The 20,500-nt window shown below is 43.0% G+C and overlaps 1 protein-coding gene across 5 annotated transcripts in view; it reads right to left on the reverse strand.

Moving 5' to 3' along the window:
- The window catches only part of MTOR (mechanistic target of rapamycin kinase), a 123,051-nt gene that overhangs the window by 28,765 nt on the left and 73,786 nt on the right, over window positions 1–20,500 (reverse strand). For all 5 annotated transcript variants that reach the window (XM_074975897.1, XM_074975899.1, XM_074975896.1 and 2 more), the window contains 7 exons: window positions 16,282–16,421; window positions 11,366–11,466; window positions 9,643–9,758; window positions 5,636–5,713; window positions 4,970–5,077; window positions 1,605–1,730; window positions 393–524 (listed from right to left, as the gene is read on the reverse strand). In XM_074975897.1, coding sequence (XP_074831998.1) covers window positions 393–524; window positions 1,605–1,730; window positions 4,970–5,077; window positions 5,636–5,713; window positions 9,643–9,758; window positions 11,366–11,466; window positions 16,282–16,421 — 801 coding nt within the window. The remainder of the gene's footprint in view (window positions 1–392; window positions 525–1,604; window positions 1,731–4,969; window positions 5,078–5,635; window positions 5,714–9,642; window positions 9,759–11,365; window positions 11,467–16,281; window positions 16,422–20,500) is intronic.

Consider the following 20,500-nt stretch of genomic DNA (forward strand, 5'->3'; position numbering starts at 1 on the left):
GTTTGTGGGGATGACAACCCAGGCATGATTTGGGAGATGGCAATTCTAGTATCCTTGTCATGGGGTGACTGGGAGCATACCTGGTGCTCAGCAAGTAGGTAGAAAGCCTGGCAAGGGCATCACATCTACTGCTGATGTTTCTTTGCACCCCTCAAGAAACTGCTGGTGATATATTAAAGACTTTGAGTTTATGCCCTCATGTTCCTTTAAGGTTTTTCACAGAAGTCTTGAAAAAGATTTTTTCAAGTTAAAAAAATATATATTATTTGCCTTTTTTCTTTGTAAGATCAGCAGCTATAGCCCTGGTTTTGTTACTTGGACAAGAGAGCTAGAGGCAATGACAGTGAGCACCAGAGTGGAAAGGATATACTGAAGCTCTCAATAACATTTACCTTGCGGGCACTCTTCCACATGTGCTTCATGTAGGCATAAGTCACTTGGGGATGAACAGTTGGCAATGGGTGATCCAGCTGTCGAGATGGGTCTACTCCCAGGAGCAGTACAAGTGTCTTGTGGGCCAAAGCCTTGAAAGAACAGACAAGAAAAACAGCAGGTTATAACAAACTTGCTCTCACTCTACACTCCCTTGTTCTCAACAGTCGCTAATGATGATCACTTACAGTGACATCACTTCTCCGTAACAAGGCGGACACAGGCAGGTCCCATTATGCTGAAATTGCAGTTGTGCACTAGAATATATGTAAAGCTACACCAGTTCCACTCTACGCCCATGTGAGTTTCATATACAACACGTGATTTAACAATTCTGCACGGTCACCATGGAGAAGTGTCCCCAAATCACACACTCTCTCCCTGTACCTTGGGTTACCATTTCATCATTTACACAAACTTTCTCCGCATAGAACTCATTTCACAATAACTGTCAAACTAGAGGTTATGGCTTGAGGCTGAGAACAATGGTTCAGAAGCAATTCAGAACAAGTTTCTGTGCTGCACAGCCACCTGGACGTGCAACAAGTTGTCAGAAAATAATAAGCAACTGTACTAAAAACACAGGAGAGGGAAGTGGTTTAACAAAACACTATTGTGAATTATTATTGCTGACACCTGCATTGAGGATTATGGAGAAATACATACTCTGGTAGCCTGATCACTGTTTTCTGTATTTACAAGGGTAGCCTGCCCTTTCTGCCTCTCCACATTTTCCCTGCTAAACAGACCATATGTTTTCTCTTGCCTCTAGATGATGTTTTCACAGCAGTAGCCAATAAAGAGTGGGAATTCTTTTTAGTTTAAAATCTATTTAGTAATATATATTATTAAAGTTACCGGCTAAACTAGGAGAGTAATGATACTAATGTAACTATCTAGACATGATGGAAAGTGCAATGTAAGAGCCAAGAGTTAACAATACTAACACTATTATATTGGCTTTAACTTTCTTTTGGGGTGACTTCTTGTCCTCTGATGATCGCAGTTTCTCCCCTGACATTAGGTTGGTTGCAGCTTTGGGCACCTCTGAATCAATCCTCTTTTAGTTTTTCTGGTATCACCTAGGCAGCCAGGGTGCTTGAAGATGTCCCTGGTTTAAGTGTGACCAGGAAGCTGAGCTTTCAGAACGCTGTAATTGAGACAGCACTCACCAGTCTCCCACTCTTGCCGCATAGGCTGGCATACTTGAGCCAAGTTCTCATGTCCTCATGAGGGTTGACAACAAGAGATCGGACCATAAGGATTCTCTGCCAGTCCTCTACAATCCGCTGGCAGCCCTTGGAAAAGAAGTCCACACACAACCCATTAATATTCTATTTTCTGTTGGGACGATTCCTCCCCGTTCCCTCCATAACTGAAAACCCAAAAAGCTTCTCCACAAGATTACAGTGACAGTTGTATCCATACTTCACAGCAGACAGAGACATGACCCGAACTGGCTACATTCTTAACCTTGCTATGCGTGAACGAGGATAAGTCCCTGAGCCTCACACACAATTGTCAGAACCCCATCAGATGCTAGTTGGTTGCTTCTATTCTCTAATGCAAAAAGGAGAGAGACTTTTTACAGAAGAAACAGATCCAAAAGCAGACCAGTCACTTCTCCACTGTCAAAACAACAAGGCAAGTGTTTCACAACGCTTCTGAACACAGCATTAAACTTTATTTTTGGTTTCAGCAGTGACTTGTTCCAATATCAGAAGGTACAAAAACAAAACACTTCTGAAAGTTGCAAAGAGATATTTTTGTTATTGCCCTTTTCCTTCTCCTACTTGTTGCTTGTCTTTACAGACGATGAAGTGATTTAGTTGATCCTCTGCCAGAAATTGCATTGCCAGCTGCTAAGCTACTAGAACAGGTGTTGTCTGGCTACTTTTGACTCGTGCTGAGTGCTTAAAATCTAACACAGCAGATAAGACATTATCAGGCCTTGAAGCTGGAAGGTGCATGGGTACATCCAGGCAGTTAGGACTTGCCTACGCTACAAAATTAAGCCAGCCTATGTTAGGTTCAAGTACAGCCACAGATGTAATTACTGTGGTGATTCATGACCACATTATGTCCCATCACCTGGAGCACTTCCACCAACTTAACTGTGTGGGGGCACTGACAGCTGGAGCACCCTTTTGCTCACAAGTGAAGCTTTCTTGCCTTGGGCTGCCAGGCTCTTTCTGCGAGTCCCAAGACAGGAAGAAGGGGATGGCCAGCTGTGAGTCTTGCAAGAGGCTGACAGGCATCAGGCAATGCAAATAATGTGGTGCCAGTATACATAGCCATAAACCTACATGCTACACCTCTTGTAGTGATGGTATAGTTGGTGACTTACATCGGTGGAAGCAACATTGCTGTGTGACACTTAGAGTTAGGTTGACGTAAGCTGCTTTACACTGACCTAACTCTATAGCGTAAAACAGGCTACAATGCAGAGTTACAGGTGGTGGTGCTCATACCTGACTGCTGCTGGCCATCTATTGGCACTTGGGCTAACTGGGTTCATCATAATAAACAAACGAAAAAAAATCACTCATGTAGCACTTTAAAGACTAACAAAATAATTTATTAGGTGATGAGCTTTCATGGGGCAGACCCACTTCTGATGTGGAGATAGTGCTGTATTGGAAATGGTGCTGAAAGTGAATTGACATAATTATATAACAGAGACACACAGACAAAATCTTGAAATGAAAACTAACAAATTAGATACATAGGACAGAAGGCGGTGGGCTGAGGGGGGCAGGAGCGAGGAGAGAAAATTACTTACTGCAAGTGTTAACTAAGTGACTTGCCTGAGATCACTACCAATATCAAAGATGCGGAAGCTGTCTTTGTAATTCATAAGGTAATTGCTATCTCTGTTGATACCAAGTTGCAAAGTATCGAATTTGAGCATAAACCCTAGTTCATGTTTCCCGTTGGGTTGATCAAGTTCTTTAAGGGTGGGATAAATGAGCTGCTCTGAGGACTCTGACATTCAGATGGATGCAGGACTGACTTAGACTTAATCCACCTCCCAGATCAAAAGAGTGACAGCAAGGGATTCTATCTGGAAAAATCAGCGCAAAAATGGTTCCTTGAAGGCAAGTCAAATGGTCGATCAGCATGTGATCTGGAAAGGAAAACAGTCAGTCTTCTGACCTTCGATTAAATAGTTAAGAACACCACTGGCTTTTCAAAACTGGGCGCATGGAAATCAGACAGAAAAGCCAGTTCCCTGTAGCCCTCCCCAGTGCCCAAATAATCCTTCCACCAAATCATCTGAAAGGCATTTTATAATTAACATGACACCATAAAATGTACAAGAACTGTGTGTACTGTTTTCAGGACCATAAACAGCTGTGTTCATTGACATTACTTTCCCCGTCACACTCAGCCTCTCCTTTCCAGAGAAATGTGCTCTCAACTTTTCCAGACAAGAATGCAGTTTGGAAGCAAAAAGCATTGTCACAGCTTCCTAAATAGTTGAAGTGTCCATAATAGCGACAGGTAAACACCCTTCCACGCAGGGGCTGGCAGAGCAGGGACAGAATTCTCTCTCCAGATGGAATGCTGAAGTCCAATGGACTTTGAACACTTCATTCTGACTTCACCTTTTCCCCCCTCACTCTTTGAGGAATCTCTTTCTGGACAGTGCCAGAAGAGCCTGTGCGTGTTCATGTCCATGCCCTGCCACTCCAAGAAAACCTTCCCTCAGAATAGATACCCACGCAAAATATTTAGGTGGTTTTAAGTCCTGTGACATCACTTGGGCTTATGCTCTCTGGCTTAAGATGTATTGGCTTTCCAGTGGAATGGGTGAAAGCTCTATTGCTTGGGGGGTCTTAACAGTGGACTGGGAAAATCAATAGAGAACAGTAAGGAGCAGTTCTGCACTGCCAGGTGGGGTGGATAAGGTAACTTAAAATGTTAAATTTCCATTAACTATAGAAGGTGAGGGAGGGAATGTGCCAACAATGGATATTACCTCACTTACCTCATCTACCTAATACACTGGGAATGAGACAGCTGCAACACCATTGTGTACAGGAAATTTCTATGATTCTTTGCACACATGGCATAAACAAAACATTGATCTATTTTTAACATGAGGACAAGATAATGAAAGAAGAGGAGCCAAGACATGTTCTGCGCTAACACTGCAAGCTAGATGTAACATTTGGACAAGTGACCCTGACGGTTTCACTAAAACATCTGTTCCCCACAGATCTCTTTAGAGCCTGCTTTGGAGCAGGCAAATTTGCAAGCTCCTATGTCAGGCTTTAAAATGAGCACACAGATCACTGTGGTGGCCAGAGGCATTAGATACATGCTTAGAACTTGTGTAGGACACCTCTGTAACAAAGAGAGAAGGCAGATTGTCATGCATGCTCCAACGGGAGAGGAGGGCAGGAGGGAGCCTGATCGTCAGAAGAGCTGAGCACTCATAACTCGAACAGACATCAACGGGAGCTGTGTGCACTCCCGAGCTGCATGTTTGTGCCACTAGCAGGAGACACACAGATGTTTATGGCAGATTTACCTGCAGTCTCTCCCACCATATTTGGCGGATGATCTCGCGTCGTTCTGGTACAAGTTTATATTGGATAACCTCTTCCAGCTCTGACAGCATCTGGCAGGATACCATAGCCTGAAGGAAACAATCACATTCCATTCCAATCAATGCACAGTGAATCCTGGACTACAGATCAGCATTTGACCACAAAAGCCTGGGTTTAATCAACTGGCCAAGAGGAAGGAACAGGCATTTGCCTTACAGGTATCTCGATAAATCCATTATCTTCTAGGTTTCCTCAAACTGCTGCAGCACCCGCCCCCCGAGGCTGATTTGTGCAGGGGAACTGCAGGGAATTTCATTTCCATTTCCCTTGAGCCTCAGCCTGCCCCACAATGCTTCTAAACTTTGACTTGAAGACTGACTTTCTGCTGGGGAAAGGAGAGGGGAAAGCTGAACTCTTCCTCAAGGACACAGAACTATTCAGAAACTTGAGCAGGTCAAGAGGTAAGGGTTGTCGTGGAGTCAGTTCCTTTTCTAAAAAGCCATGATCCCCTCCTGCAACAACCAGTTATTCTGTGGCTTCATGTGGCCTGCATGAGCCTTTATATTTGATACACAAATATAATCAGGAAGCTCTGAGCTTATATAAATAATCTAAACTAACATGAAAGCTCCAGGTTAGATACTCACCCCGTACGCCCGACTGTAACTCTCTCCTGCCATGGCGGTCAGCTCGGCATCTAGCAGGTCTCTGGCCTTGTCAATGCACTGAAACAGAAGTGGAGACTTCAGTGGTTGACCTTGCCTAAAGGGAGTAACAGTTCACACTAACACTCAAGTGCTCACTCAATTCTCCCCCAACAAGGAAGGTTGGAACTACCCCAAACTTCACCAGACACCAGAAAGAACAATAATTTATAAGGAAAATTAGCTCTGAAATGGAAACTAACAGAAAACTGGAGAATCCAATGGTGAGTACCGGGGAGAAAATTGGGACTTGCATTCATGATCTAAACACGGGTCCTGTTCATGGAAGCTCAGATTTGGTAAAGTCCTTCACACGCAGACCTGACTCGCCATGTTTGCTGTGCTTTGGAACCCAGGGTCCTTTATAAGAGCAGGATTTTGGTAATAAATCTGAAACAACCAGTTATGGAAAAGCCTCAGGAGTGATGAGTCTTTGATAACCCCCAGGGTTATGTACTCAAGTGGCTAGCCCATGCTGCCAGTTTCACTGCTATTGTTAATGAAGCTAGCAAGATCAAAACCAGCTGATGTACACCTCCATGGACTGCAGTCACATCTCTAATTGCAATATAGAAGTACTCTCAAGATTACAAAAACTTCTCACTGCTGCGAGGGAGATACGGTATAGGAGGTGGAGGCGGAGGTGAAGGTAAAGACGGGTCATGCACTAAAACCAAAAAGTACTGGATCTGTCGCAGCGTCAGGCATTTGTTAACACCAGTCTGAAAAGGTTCAGCAAAGACTACATGCACAGACGGACAAGGAGGTACCGCTGTCTATGTCTCCACCCATCAGTGCTCCTTTCACTAGTTGCTGTCTTTTGCAGAGTAATGTGCCAAACAGGATGTTTCCCGTAACTTCCCCCCGCCAGCCAAGAGGACACAATAGCACTGACACCTGAGTATGACTATGACAACTCCTGGGCAAATATATCTGTACACAGCCAGTAGGCCTGTTGATTAATTGCAGTTTACTCATGCGATTAAATCAAAAAATTAACGACAATTAATTTTACTGTTAAACAATAGAATAGCAATTGAAACATATTAAATATTTTTGGATGTTTTCCCTACATCTTCATAAAATCCTAGGGCTGGAAGGGACCTCAGAAGGTCATCTAGTCCAGCCCCCTGCTTCAAGCAGAATCAAACCCCCACTAAGTCATCCCAGCCAGGACCTTGTCAAGCTGGAACTTAAAAACCTCGAGGGATGGAGAATTCACTACCTCTCTAGGCAACACATTCCAATGCTTCACCACCCGCCTGGTGAAGTAGTTTTTCCTAATATCTAACCTACACCTCTCCCTCTTCAACTTCAGACCATTACTCCTTGTTCTGCCATCTGACACCACTGAGAACAGTTTCTCACCCTCCTTTTCAGAGCACCCCTTCAGAAGTTGAAAGCTGCTATTAAACAGTTAGCTCCTTCAAATATATTGATTTCTATTACAAAATGGAATACAAAGTGTACAGTGCTCACTTTATATAATTTTTATTACAAATATTTACACTGTAAAATGATAAAAAATAATAGTTTTCAATTTGCCTCATACACAGACTGTAGTGTAATCTCTTTATTATGAAAGTGTAACTTGCAAATGTAGATTTTTTTTTTTTGGTTACCAAACTGCACTCAAAACCAAAACAAATATAAAACTTTACAGCCGACAAGTCCACTCAGTCCTACTTCTTATTCCTTCCCTCCTTAAGCGTCATGCCAACTGGTGTAGGGGATCATGGCCCTCCACCCCGTCTATTCTGAGTGCTTTCTAGCATTTTTACAGTGCTTCCGCACCGTAACCAGGAAGTAATACTATCTCATAATTTCTCTCGTTGCCTACCCCTACCCTGTTCAACATCTAATTTCCCCGTCATTAGTAGGTGTTCAAGTCCTAATTTCTTCATTACTTGTCCTATAAATTTTACTTGTCTTGTCCTTGTTCTCACTAGCAACCATCTCCTACACTGTGCTTCTTATTCATCCAATCATTAAAAGAAACAAGTTTGTTTACATTTATAGAAGATAATGCTGCCTGCTTATGTCTTATTTACAATGTCACCTGAAAATAAGAACAGGTGTTTGCATGGCACTTTAATAGCAACATTACCAGGTACAGTAGACCCCCGACTTACACAATTTTGACTTATGCAGTCTTGCAATAATGCAAGTTGAAATCGTGAGTGGTGGCGAACCAGGAGGCAGCCTGGCTCCCAGCTCCTCTCCGCCTGCACTGACCTGTGCTGCTGTGGGAGCTGGGAAACTGACCTGTGCTACTGCGCAGGTCAGTTTCCTGGCTCCTGGGAATGGTGGGCAGCTGGGAGACAGGTGCAGCAGTGCTGGTCAGTTCCCAGCTCCTGCAAGTGGAAGGGAGCTGGGAGCCAGGCTGCTGCCTGGTTCCCTGCTCCCCGCCACTCCCAGGAGCCAGAAAACTGGCAAGCGCTGCTGCACCCGGCTCTGGGCTCCTTGCTACACATGGGAGTAGGGAGCCAGGCACAGACAGGACCGGGGGACCCAAAGGCACCAGGTTTCCTCCCCCACCCAGTCACGACTTATGTGAAATTTGACTTAGGCGAGGTTGCTCAGGAATGCAACCAATGCGTAAGTCAGGGGTCAACTGTACTTATGTGCCAGACATACTAAACACTCGTGTGCCCCTTCGTGCTGCGGTCATGCCAGAGGACATGCTTTTCTGCTGATGATCAGTACTCACTATTTTCTTCCATCTGGGGCAGAATAAATTTTATGTGCACCATGTGTGGATGTGCACCACCAGCAGAAACACAGGCTGCTGACTGTGGGTGCTTTGCTAATCAACTGGGCAGCACCTGACTCTCTCCTGGGTGGCCACTCTAGTGCTTAGCTTACAGGGAATACTGCTGATAACGCTAGTTAAAAATAATGCATTAATTACATTTGTGAATGAACATCTTGGGGGCAGAATTTGTACGTCTCTTGCTGTTTTCCTACATTCTGCCATAAATGTAATTCTATAGCAGTCTTGGACGATGACCCAGCACCTTTATTTTAAGGACTCTTTCATGGCAGATGTGACAAAATGCAAAGGAGATACCAATGTGAGATTTCTAAAAACAGCTATAGCACTCAACCTAGGGTTAAAAGCTCTGAAATTCCATCCAAAATCTGAGAGGGATGAAAGGTGGATCATGCCTTCACAAGTCTTAAAAGAGCAACACTGTAATTTGGAAATTGCAGAACCCAAACCAGCAAAAAGAAAGTCAACCTTCTGCCGATGGCATCTAATTCAGATGATGAAAATGAACATGAAAATCCCAGTCCATTCTGCTTGGGATCATTGTCAAGGAAACCCATTATGAGCATGAACTCAACTACTCTGGAATGGCTGTTGAAGCACGAAAGGACATATGAATCTTTAGTACATCTGGCATATAAATATCTTGCAATGCATGGCACTATTGAAGCCGGGAGAATTGGTCTCAATTTTAGGTGACAATTATGGAGCAGGCAGCATTATCTCCTGCAAACTGTAATCCAGCTTGTTTATCTGAGTGACTGACTGAACAAGAAGTAGGACTGAGTGGACTTGTAAGCTTTAAAGTTTTACATTGTTTTATTTTTAAATGCCTTTTTTTACATAATTATACATTTTCATAAGATCAACTTTCATGTTAAAGAGATTGCACGACAGTACTTGTATGAAGGTGAATAAAATACTATTTCTTTAATTTTTTACAGTGCAAGTATTTGTAATCAACACATAGTGAGGACTGCAAACTTTATATTCTGTGTGGTAATAGAAACCTATATATTTGAAAATGCAAAAAACATCCAAAATATTTAAATAAATGCTATTTTATTATTCTTTAACAGTGTGATTAATCATGATTATTGTTTTAATTGTTTGACAGCCCTGACAGCTAATGCAGCTCTCCCAGAAACACACAACAAATGGAGCAGTCAGGTACGCTTACTTGCTGAGCCAATGAGAAGAGGTCTTGATGCAGTGCCAGCACGGCCCTGTAGAAGGCACCGTCGTGAGTGTCCCTTGGGATCATGCAAGTATATTCCTCCATGCTATCCCACTGACCTGCAGAGACATGAATGGTGTTGGTGAGGCCACAGCCCTTGTTGTGAAATAGTGCCAGAACTAGACTCCCGTGTTAAGCACTCAGCATGGTGGGTAGATTCACAGCACTACTAGATCCCTGGCAAGAGACTACTCTGAAGTCCAAAAGCACCATGTAAGGTTTCATACACTGCTCTTTAAAGTAGCTGCCTTGAGATGGGAGACTGAACTACAGAAGAACCTCCTTACCTGAAATCCTTCATTATTCAAAACTCATTTATATTCCTCCTACGCCACAGAGATCAAGAGGATTCTCATGCAATGAGTAGCAGAGAGCAGGTCAGAGAGCAGGTCCCATTACACAAAAACAAGACAGTTGAAGAAATTTTTTTAAAAACAACACATTAAAAGATTACAAGGTTTTTTTAATGCACCATGCAATTAACCTGAGGACTTGGTGCTCCAGGATAAGTTAATCATCCCAGCAAACTTTTTAAAGAGATTTAGATCGTGTATATGAATACGAGTACTATCTATATTACTAACCAGAAAAAATACAAGAGCCAGGAATGAACTGATCAGAAGCTATGTCTCCCACTGAATAGTGTTCCACAGCTGGAGCTATCACAGGGGTTATATGGTTTCTCCTGCACCATCTAGCACTGCTTACAACTGGAGAAATGACACTGGACTATATGGAACACCAGGCTCTTCCAGGAAGGCAGTTTTTAATGTTGAGACCTAGATATGACCACTTTAGGAGCTCTGGGTTAATGAAACACAGACCTTTTCATGGCTCAATGAGCCATATCTTTTTTGACACAGGCATCAAGTAGTGCAGTTGCTTCAAATGGATAATTTCTCACTTCTCTGATGGTGGAAAATAGTCACATCAAAGGAGACACTACAGTAATTTGTCTTCAGGAAGGACAATTGACTTCATTTACAGCAAACTGTAAGGTAGGTGGTTTTACAAGTCACGATCTCATTGTGGCAGGCAATGTTCTTGTATTTTTTGTGATAAAACAGCTGCAGCATTAACATTGGGCATTTTCTGGAACATTTGGCTGCATTTTGACATTTCATAAAAGGAGATCGCTCTCAATGGATGAAGCTTGGCTGGCAGCAAGCATGAAACCTAGCCTCACCACCTTCTACTGATGCATCTCAAGCAGGACCAGTTTACACAACTGTTCCACTCAGGGTTTCTGTGACAGCAGCCTGTTAAAATGGCAAGTGATGGATGGCTTTGCAGTTTGTGAACAACATTCCAGAAAAACTAGTGAAATCATATCAAACTCCTTTCACGTACAAAGCACATTAGATTTGAAACTTAGTCAGCAGAAGTCAAAGGTATCTGTGCTAATTCATCCCCTTATTAAAATTCAGCTGTCCAAAGTCATCACCTGAGTGTGTACTGGAAGCTTTGTCATAGCAGGTTTCACTGTGAGCTTGAATGTTAAATGACCTTTATTATTTTGTATCACCCTGTAAATAAGCCTGCTCCCATTCTACACGTTTTCTTTTATCCGCTGATTCAGATGTCTTAAAAGATGTAAATTACGGCTCTGAATTCACTCCTCCATTGCTCACACCATCCCTCAAGCACAGTGGAAGGCATACATTACCTAAGCCCCAAGCAGCAGCAGCGGCCATCCTAGCCATCTTGGCTTGAGTTTCATCATTTACCAGGGTCCACTTTTCACAGCACTGCTGATGAAGCTGCCCCCTGAAGAATAATTCAGTTTCAGGTTAGTGAAAACCTCCTTGAGAGGTTCCCTTTTGTCTGACAGAGACTTTCCAAGTGATCCCTTCTATGTAGGATTCAAAGAGATTGTAAATATCTGTTGTTTTAAGTAGGTGGGTTTTGTGTTCTGGATTTAGCACAATAACATGGTCTAGGGTAAAACTGACAGCTCAGTTTTTAAACTAAATTTTAATATCAAACACAAAAAGCAGTCCAGTAACACTTTAAAGACTAACAAAATAATTTATTAGGTAATTTTAATAGGTTCTAGGGCAGCAGTTCCCAACCTCTGCACTAATGCAGACTCCCAATAGCCTCCCCAAATCATTCAAAGACCTCCAATCAACCCCCAAACTGTTCTTCGATCCCTACCAAAGTCAATTCTAGCCAATACATACACTTCATTAAATGAAAAAGGAAACCACAACACACATTTTCTGACAGCAACTAATAACATCATTGGAAGATATTTAATTTAAAAATAATTGCTTGTAACTTTGCAATTTATTTAAAACTTATTTTCTGTGATCCTTTTTATTTATCTTTTTTCCCATGGACCCCCTGCAATACCCTTGTGGACCCCACAGGTCCGTGGACTCAGATTGGGAACCACTGTTCTAGAGAATATGTACATGAATAAGAGTACTATCTTTATTATATTAACTAGAAAAAATGGAAGAGCTTCCTAAAGGGTGCCTGGACGGTAGAAGCCTCAGAGCTGAGGCAGTCCTGGATGTGGGGCGGGGCACCCACTGTCTGCCCCACCACCTGCCTGGTGATTCTGTCTCTTTTCTGTATAGTTTTATGAGGAGCAATCCCTTTCTGGGCACATTTCATTTTCTCAGCACAACCAAACCCTGACCTTGCTTTATGTTACATGAAGAGGAAGCCGTATACCCAGTTTGGTGGCTCTAGTTTGTACTGTTTAGGAACAAAACAAAGCAGCAGAAATGTAGCACTTTAAAGACTAACCTAATGATTTATTCAGTGATGAGCTTTGAAAGCTTTCAAAGCTCATCACCGAATAAATCATTTTGTTAGCCTTTAAAATGCTACATTTCTGCTGCTTTGTTTTGTTGGAGTACAGACTAACCCGACTAGCTCTCTGTTACTGTTCAGGAAGAGTTCTTGAACAAACAACCCCAGCCCCACCTCAGCAGACAAACTCTCTAGCAAATATGCACACCCTGGTGCACGCATGCTTCCAAAACTGCAGCCACATAATCACTGTTATAGAAAATAGGAGAGAATTTGTCTCAACGGGTTCATAAAGACGACTCTCCAATCTTCATCTCTAATAGAGAGGAACTTTCAAGACACTTTCATCAACCCTGAATGCATTGTTGGTTGCACCAATCATTTTGGGTATTGCATGTTCAGAATTTCTCAGCCTGGAACGTCTGTAGCAGCAAAGTAGCTGTCAGCTATGAGGCAGACCAACTTGCTCTCTCATTGCTATTGGGTAGTCCCAGTGCAGAAGATGAATTAGTCAACATGAGAATGGATTAGCTGCCAAAGGCAAGACAATCATCCTGACAGCTTAATGGTCCAGGAAAACACAGAAGCAGCAGCTGTGAATCAGTAGTCGATATGAGCTAATACAGAAGCATGGCACTTGCAGACATAATTATACCAAGAGACAAGTGGCTGGGTCTGCCTTGGCTGCACTTGTAAACTTTCACTTCACACCATGCTGAGAATAACAGCATGGTGCAGCAGCAAATTCTAGAGGAACTGTTTGTTACAGTCGAGCAGAAACAAACAGCACAAGTAGTTAAAGTTCAACACAACACCAGAATAGTCCCAGAGAGGTTGCCGTGTTAGTCTGTATCCTCACAAAACAAACCAGCAGGCCTGTAGCGCTTTAAAGACTAACAAAATAATTTATTAGGTGATGATCTTTTGTGGGACAGACCCACTTCTTCAGATCTGGAAATTCTGAACACAACCACCAGAAGAGAGACAGCAGCCCATGCTGACTGAGGCCCTAATTTCCCATCCCTGGGATTGTGGCATCATGGTCCATGGGAAGGACATGGCTGCAAGACTGTTGTAGTTCTCAGTTAAATGAAATATTTAGTTTGATAGAGATGTGTCTTTTATTTAGCGAGCCCACTAGCTTCACACATGGATATGGAAGCATTCTGTTTGGGTAATCTGGGGAAGGAGAGATCTGCAGTGGTGTACGCTGCCAACCTCGTGAAACCAGGTCCCCCTGGATGTTTTGCCACAGGAAAGAAGTCTGTTTACACTTCCTTTGCCATACAACCACAATCCTCTGCATTCTGACTGTGTTCAGACTCATAACCTTAGTGTTGTCTTGAGGCAGTGTTTTGCTTTTAAAGATGTAAATGTACAGCCTACAGATTTATTTACCTTCAAATCATACATCAAAAAAGTGAATTCAATTTCAACTTTTCAATTTAAAGTTCTGGAGTCGGTGTCTACCCTGCAACAGTTGATTTGTTGCAAATATCTGACATCAAGGAATGCAAAAAAAATGCTCCCTTCAGTGTTAATTATTTCATTTAAAAATTAGGTCGTTAAATCCTTCGACCATTTCTTGTTCCAGACCAGCTTTCTGCATATACCTCAGACAGATGGCTATGATCTCATGTCTAGATAGGAAAGAAGATGGCTGTGGAAAGACATGATATATAGGATGCATTAAGAAGACTAGTTAAAACTCCTTGGTCTCTTCTCTGCTCCATCTGCTGGAATATCACTAAAGGAAGCCATATCAGGACAAAAAGGATACATGCTTCCTCTCTCAAGCAGGAATAGTACCCCGTTTCTTCCTTCCCAACAAATGTTGTGAAGTTAAAAGAAACTTAGCTGCAAGCTGCATTGAAGCGTACAGCCAACAAAGAACCATGGGGACAACAGGAGCTGTTCAAAATTGTGAAGAAGGATACACTATGATTTTATATGCTGTTCTTCAGGAAGGCAATAAAATAAGGAAGTGAGCTGTTAAATTCACACAGCAAAATGCAATCACATACTGATGCTCAAACTCCTCTAAGGCTTTTACCTGACACTAATAAAAACTACCAACCATGGAGATGTGTCAGTATCTCTGTACATCTTGCTTCAGTGCAGCCAGTTACACAGAAGAGATTCATTTGTGCTTCCTGAGAACTAGATCATGGGTGACCTGGCTTTTGCTACTGTATCCTCTCCAGAAACACTGTTTCCTCCCATCTCTCTCCAGCATTACAGTCTTCAAATACTGGATCTGACCCTCCCTCTCCTCCATTCCCCCACCCTCCAGCCAGAAGAGCAGCAGTAAGAGAAGATTTACTGAAGCAGCCCCCTGAAAAGTAACCACGGGACAGAATGTTTGGGATTCCAGTAGCACTGCCTGAGTATCATATGGGTCAGAGAACATAACAGAAGCAGAGTGTGACCCCTTCTCTGTGTTGCAAGGGCACCCAGCACATACATCAAATATTTTCTGGACAGAGCGTAGGTCACTGTACATGATAACAGGAGACCTGGGATTTCCTCCCCTCTCGGGGAATATGCCATAGATATAGGAGTCATGCACAGCTCCTCTAGAAGAACAAAATCTTTCACAATAAATCTCTCCCCCAAATGCAGGGAAGCAGGTAATTAATTATAAAGGATGATGTCTACACGAGGGAGAAATCCCAAGAATCCCTGGTGGGAAGTGCCTACTCCTTGCTAAGTCAGGTAAGACACCGTCCACCAGGGACTCTCTTCTTTCTGCTGCAAAAACTCAGGAAACAGGCGGAGAAAGAAAAATGCTGTTTGGATTCTGGGACTTCCCGGAAAGGCCAGCATAGCTTCCAAGCAGCCCAGTGTACGCAGCACTTCAATGACCTCAGTGGAGAGGAGTCTTCCTCCTGTGTGCTGTCACATGGGTCCCTGTCAAGACCGATCAGTGCACAGGCCTAGTAACATGAGAAGCTCCGTAGAGAGGCAGGACCTGCACCGATTTACTGTGCCTGGAGGCAGAATGCACACTCCAGTTCACAGGCCCTGTCTTCTCTGATTAACCTTTTGATTCAAGGTGAGCATGCAGAATAGCAGAGCCTGCTAGATAATCCGCAAGTTCTAAATCGTTGACATGGGCATTGGTGACTGTGTGATTTACAGTCACCAATGCCAAAAAAGACAAAATCTAATGAATGCTAAAAGTAATCAAGATGAGAAACAGAGACATCTGCAGCACATTTGGTGAAAGGAGTTTCATATAAATGATTTATACGGCATAATCTCATTCAGATTGCTGCTGGGACCTGGCCAACATTGTTGACACCAGCACAAAGCAGCCTATGCCATTCCAACAGGCAGGTAAATAATGGTGAATAGGATGAGCAGAGCTAAATGAGTCGTCATGGAAGGGTCTCACTTATGAACCATGTGTTCCCTGAATGCCTCCCTATTTATATTCTCGCTTGTTACAACAGGCAGAACAGAAATGATCAACTGCATGTCCCCTTCAGGTGGAACTTGGCTAATAACGTGGCTCGACCCAAAAAGGCTCGGACAGGGATGTCCAACACTTGCAACAAGGCACTGCCTTGATGTGCGGGGTGAGCAGCAACTTGGGATTTTTTTAAAGGTTAGGAATGTACAAAGAAATAAGGATTCAGAGAAGACATTTTCACCTGATGGGTAGGTAGTATGCATGGCATAATTCTCCAGGCAAACAGTAAGTAATCTCAGAAATAACTTGCCATATTTCTAGAGCAAAATGAATGAGAGAAATAGCAACACAGAAAGAGACATCAACTGAAGCAGGAAAAGCTGTCTGAGGTTAACAGCTCTCACCATTCTCCAAGTGCTTCCAGGCAACGCATACGTCCCAACATCAGTTCAGGATCATCCTTGTTTGTGTCCATCTTCTTGTCATAGGCCACAAGGGCATCTTCCCACTCATGGAGCTTCTCATACCATGTAGCTTGGATTTCCTGTAGGGTGGCAAAAGACCAGAGGAAACCTGAGAGCTCAACATCCACACACACACCCTCTCCCATGACAGATACTGTAGCTTTTCCTGAAATGCGCTGGCCACTCGCAATTGAAGAAATCTACACCCAGTTGCCCAATAAGTATTAATTCTTGTCGATAGTGACACAGAGATTCTTTAGAAAGTTAGCTATGAACCAGTCTTCATTCTAGGTGAACTAATGGTAACCTGGAGATACCTAGTCTTTAGTTCCTTTACCTGTGCTGTTAGTTTAATAGCAGTGGAGGATTTAGATCAGTGATACTCAGACTTCGGCTCACAAGCTATAACTGGGTCTTTAATGTGTCCCTCTGGCTCTTTGCAGCACATGATAATTCAATCACGTAGTTTTCTAATATTAGCCAATCAGGATGTTTCTCCTATACTATTAACTAATTAAGTTATTAACTTGCACTAAGTTTATTTATTTGCTGTGAGAATTAACATGATACATAAACTAAATATTTCCCCTATAATACTGTTTAAATCTGAATAGTACTGTGGTAAATGAAACCATCATCCAGTGTAGTCTACCAAGCTCTCACATGGAACCCTCAAGGAGAACACAAAAGAGGAAGACGCTAGACAACGTGGAGATCTTATGAGATGGAAGGACAATACCTGGGGTACTCCTGGAGCCAGCTAGAAGTTTTGTCCCAAGACAGAGTGAAGTGGAGGATATTTCTAGGTGACCTATTGCTCCACTTGGAGTACAAGGGTTTTAGGAAGTAAGTAAAGGAAACCAAGAGTTCACACTAATGTGGCATGTTTGGATATTAGTGATTGCTAATTTGGCTCATAAACCACTGAGGGCTGAGTATCACTGACTTACATGCATGGATATAGGAGAGTTTCCATGTCCCAAGTAGTTGGACTGAACCTACTTTGCTGATCTACATTATTCAAAATGACCTTCCATTATATTTATAGTGGTTGGTAAATTGAAATCCAGTTTCTTACTTGCTGGGGAAAGGGGAAGTAGTACAGGTACTAAATGTAAACATGCACATGACAGTGGTATTGCCAGATGAGCGATAATTTTGCATACTATGATTTTTTCACATCAACCATCTCTGTGTGGCTAGTCTAGATTTGCTGCCATTGCAGCAGAAAAAGGAAGCTGGATGCTTATCAGTAAACCTAGTTGCAGAGATTTAAATAGGCATCTCTATGGGACATTAAAATGCTTGCAGATAATCCCGAACAAGACCAAAGATGTTCATTCTCTGGTTTGCAAGATCCGACTTAAAATGTGTCCTCTACTCTTGAGGTTTCAAGCTTCTTAAATCTCATGGAAGTTGTATTAGCTGTTTGTCCAGCTCTGCTCATTACATCCATTTTGAATATAAGCACAAACTCCCAGTAGATGGAATCTCACTTTGTGCTAGTGACAGAGAGATGTAATCCTGAAAAACCGACAAACCTGCAAAACAGGAACTAAATGCATTAAGTGTGTCAGAGGGATCAATTCGAGATTAATTTTCCCACTGTTTCCTACTGAAATACTAACATAAATGTATTGGGGAGTGAGCAGAGGGGAGATATACCTCAAAAATACCCATCTGTCATTATCCCATGTGGATGAATTTCGGCAAGAACAGCAGCACTGGACTCAAAAATGAAGTAGCTAACCACAAAATCTACAACTCTGCAGAATGCAGTTGGCTTGAGGCTGGGTTATTTTGCAGCAGGGGAAGATTTTGAGTCATGGTCTGCTCTAACCCTTACCCTTAAGGAGAAAGATTGTGGCTTGCAACACAGGCTGTAGAAATAAAGCAAGTGGTGATCATTTATCTGCTGCATAAACCTTTCTGCAACCTCTTGATTCTTTATGGATTTTAATTTTCAGGAAGTAAAAGTCTGCTTTGAATTCCTTGAGATTTTTCCACACTGGACTCCCTGCTAATGTTCTTTTTTGCTCAGCCCTTGGCAGCTATTGTTCCGGCATACACCCAAAGTGGATTTTTTTACATCCATGTGGGTTACGGGTAAGAAACTAGACACTGCACTTCAGTGTCCTCCACGTGAGCCACCAATGCCTGCACCTTGTCCTAGTCTGCTCTGGGTCTCTCGCTCTCTAACTCACCACCAACTGCCTCAAAACCCATCAAAGAAAAAGCAGGACCCTTTGCTCTGGATTTAGGGCTATGTCTACACTGGGACAAAAAGTCAAAACGGCTATGCAAATGGCCATTTTGAAGATTACTAATGAGGCGCTTCAGCGCCTCACTAGCATGCCGCCAGCCGCGGCTTTTTGGCAATTTCAAAGAGCTGCGGCTGGCGGCATGCTAATAAGGCACTGAATATGCATTTCCACGCCTCACTGGTTATTTCTGAAATGGCCATTTGCACAGCCATTTCGAAGTTTTGTGCCAGTGTAGATACAGCCTAGATGTTTAAAGCAAGCTCCTGTGGAATGTCCTCTTTACTCCCCCCTCTCACCCGCTGACCTTGAGCACTCAGGCCCACCCAGTTCTCTTCTAGAGACTTTTGGTTACAATGACGTGATAGAATTAACCAACCTGGCGCTCTGGTGTCCCCACAAAGCAGATCCTTCAGGAAACAGCAACAACTGTTGGGACATTCTAAGATTCAGTTCTCCTCCTTTTCCAATCTAAGGCCAAACTTTACATGGTACTGTCACATGACCGGATTTTTATACTGGGCACAGAAGTCATTTTGTGTTTCTGTTTTATCTGTTGGCCCCAAAGAGTGTGCTGGGGGCCATGTGAAGTGGCTAATGAAAAGTGATGATGCCCTGAATCTATGTATGCTACTTTTACGTCTATCATGTTTGTAGGTGAAGTTACAGATTTTAGCTGTGTTGCTGTATTAAAAAATGTTTTAGTGCTCAGCTTCACAACAGGAGGTGTGAACTCAGCCCCAGAGAGGATGTTGAGCTAAACAGTGGGGTGAAAACCAGGTACTCAGATGCCGAATCCACATCCCAGAGGCTCGGGACCTGTCAATGGAATGCAGCCCACTGGTTAGGTGACCTGGTTTGAGCAAAGAAATTGAAATGAGATGCCCAGGCTTCATCCCACCTGCCATGTACATGACTGGCGTGTGCTAGTGAAACCAGCGACCAAAGGCATTTTGCCACAGTGGCTCTGTTGGGTCAGGTGACTTTTTACTCTCAAGGGCCTGCTGGGAAGAAGAAAGGGCTTTGTCCCTGGACACAAGAGAGAATGATGAAGTGGACATAGCAGCACCCATCTTGGACTGGATCTTGCTTCTTTGTTCTAGGACTGGTCGCCAAGGGTCCGTGTTCCAGCATGTTGACTCCAGTGGGCCAGATCTACCATTCTCCAGTAACTAAAACTACGTAACCTGAAATGGACTTTCAGAGACTTTCAAGAATCAGCAAGTAACATCGCTGGCCTGCATCAATAGCTATAATTGACATATGTAAAGTATTGCTTTTACTACTTTTCTCTCTAACCCTCTTCTTTCCTTTTTAATAAATCTTTAGATACTTAGATCTGAAAGATTGGTGAGTGTGGTGATTTGGGTAAGATCCAAGTATATATTTTCTTTCTTTCTTTCTTTCTTTCTCTCTCTCTCTCCCTCCCTCCCCCTCCCCCTCCCCCTCCCCCTCCCCCCCCCCCTCTCTCTCCCTCTCCCTCTCCTCCGCCCGCCGCCATCCTGTCCTATTACAGACACCTCTTAAACAGTGTGGCCTGAATCCATCCTATCAGTACTGTGCTTACACTTGACCTCCAGCCACATTCCTAATGGCTTTTACTACAGGGCTCTGTTTAGAAGGGGAATGTTGCCCATTGCACTTCTGCTGCTCCTTTGCCTTTTCCCAAGAAACTTGCTTTTCAAACTTTTTCCTCTGTATCAGACCAGAATGGGTGGAGGGGAGATTCCTGAATGACAGTGAAGGGGAGTGGGGGGTGTGCATGTATGTATTTTTTTTAAAAAAGGGAGAAATATAAAATATAAAAATTATATCTAGGTACTGATTTGGCCATATTCTGGCAGTAGCCGAGTGCCTACCAAAAATTTAACAATAGAAACATTATCTTCTCCATTCTG

Source organism: Carettochelys insculpta, chromosome 23 (assembly GCF_033958435.1).
Source record: "Carettochelys insculpta isolate YL-2023 chromosome 23, ASM3395843v1, whole genome shotgun sequence".
NCBI classification, from domain to species: domain Eukaryota; kingdom Metazoa; phylum Chordata; order Testudines; family Carettochelyidae; genus Carettochelys; species Carettochelys insculpta.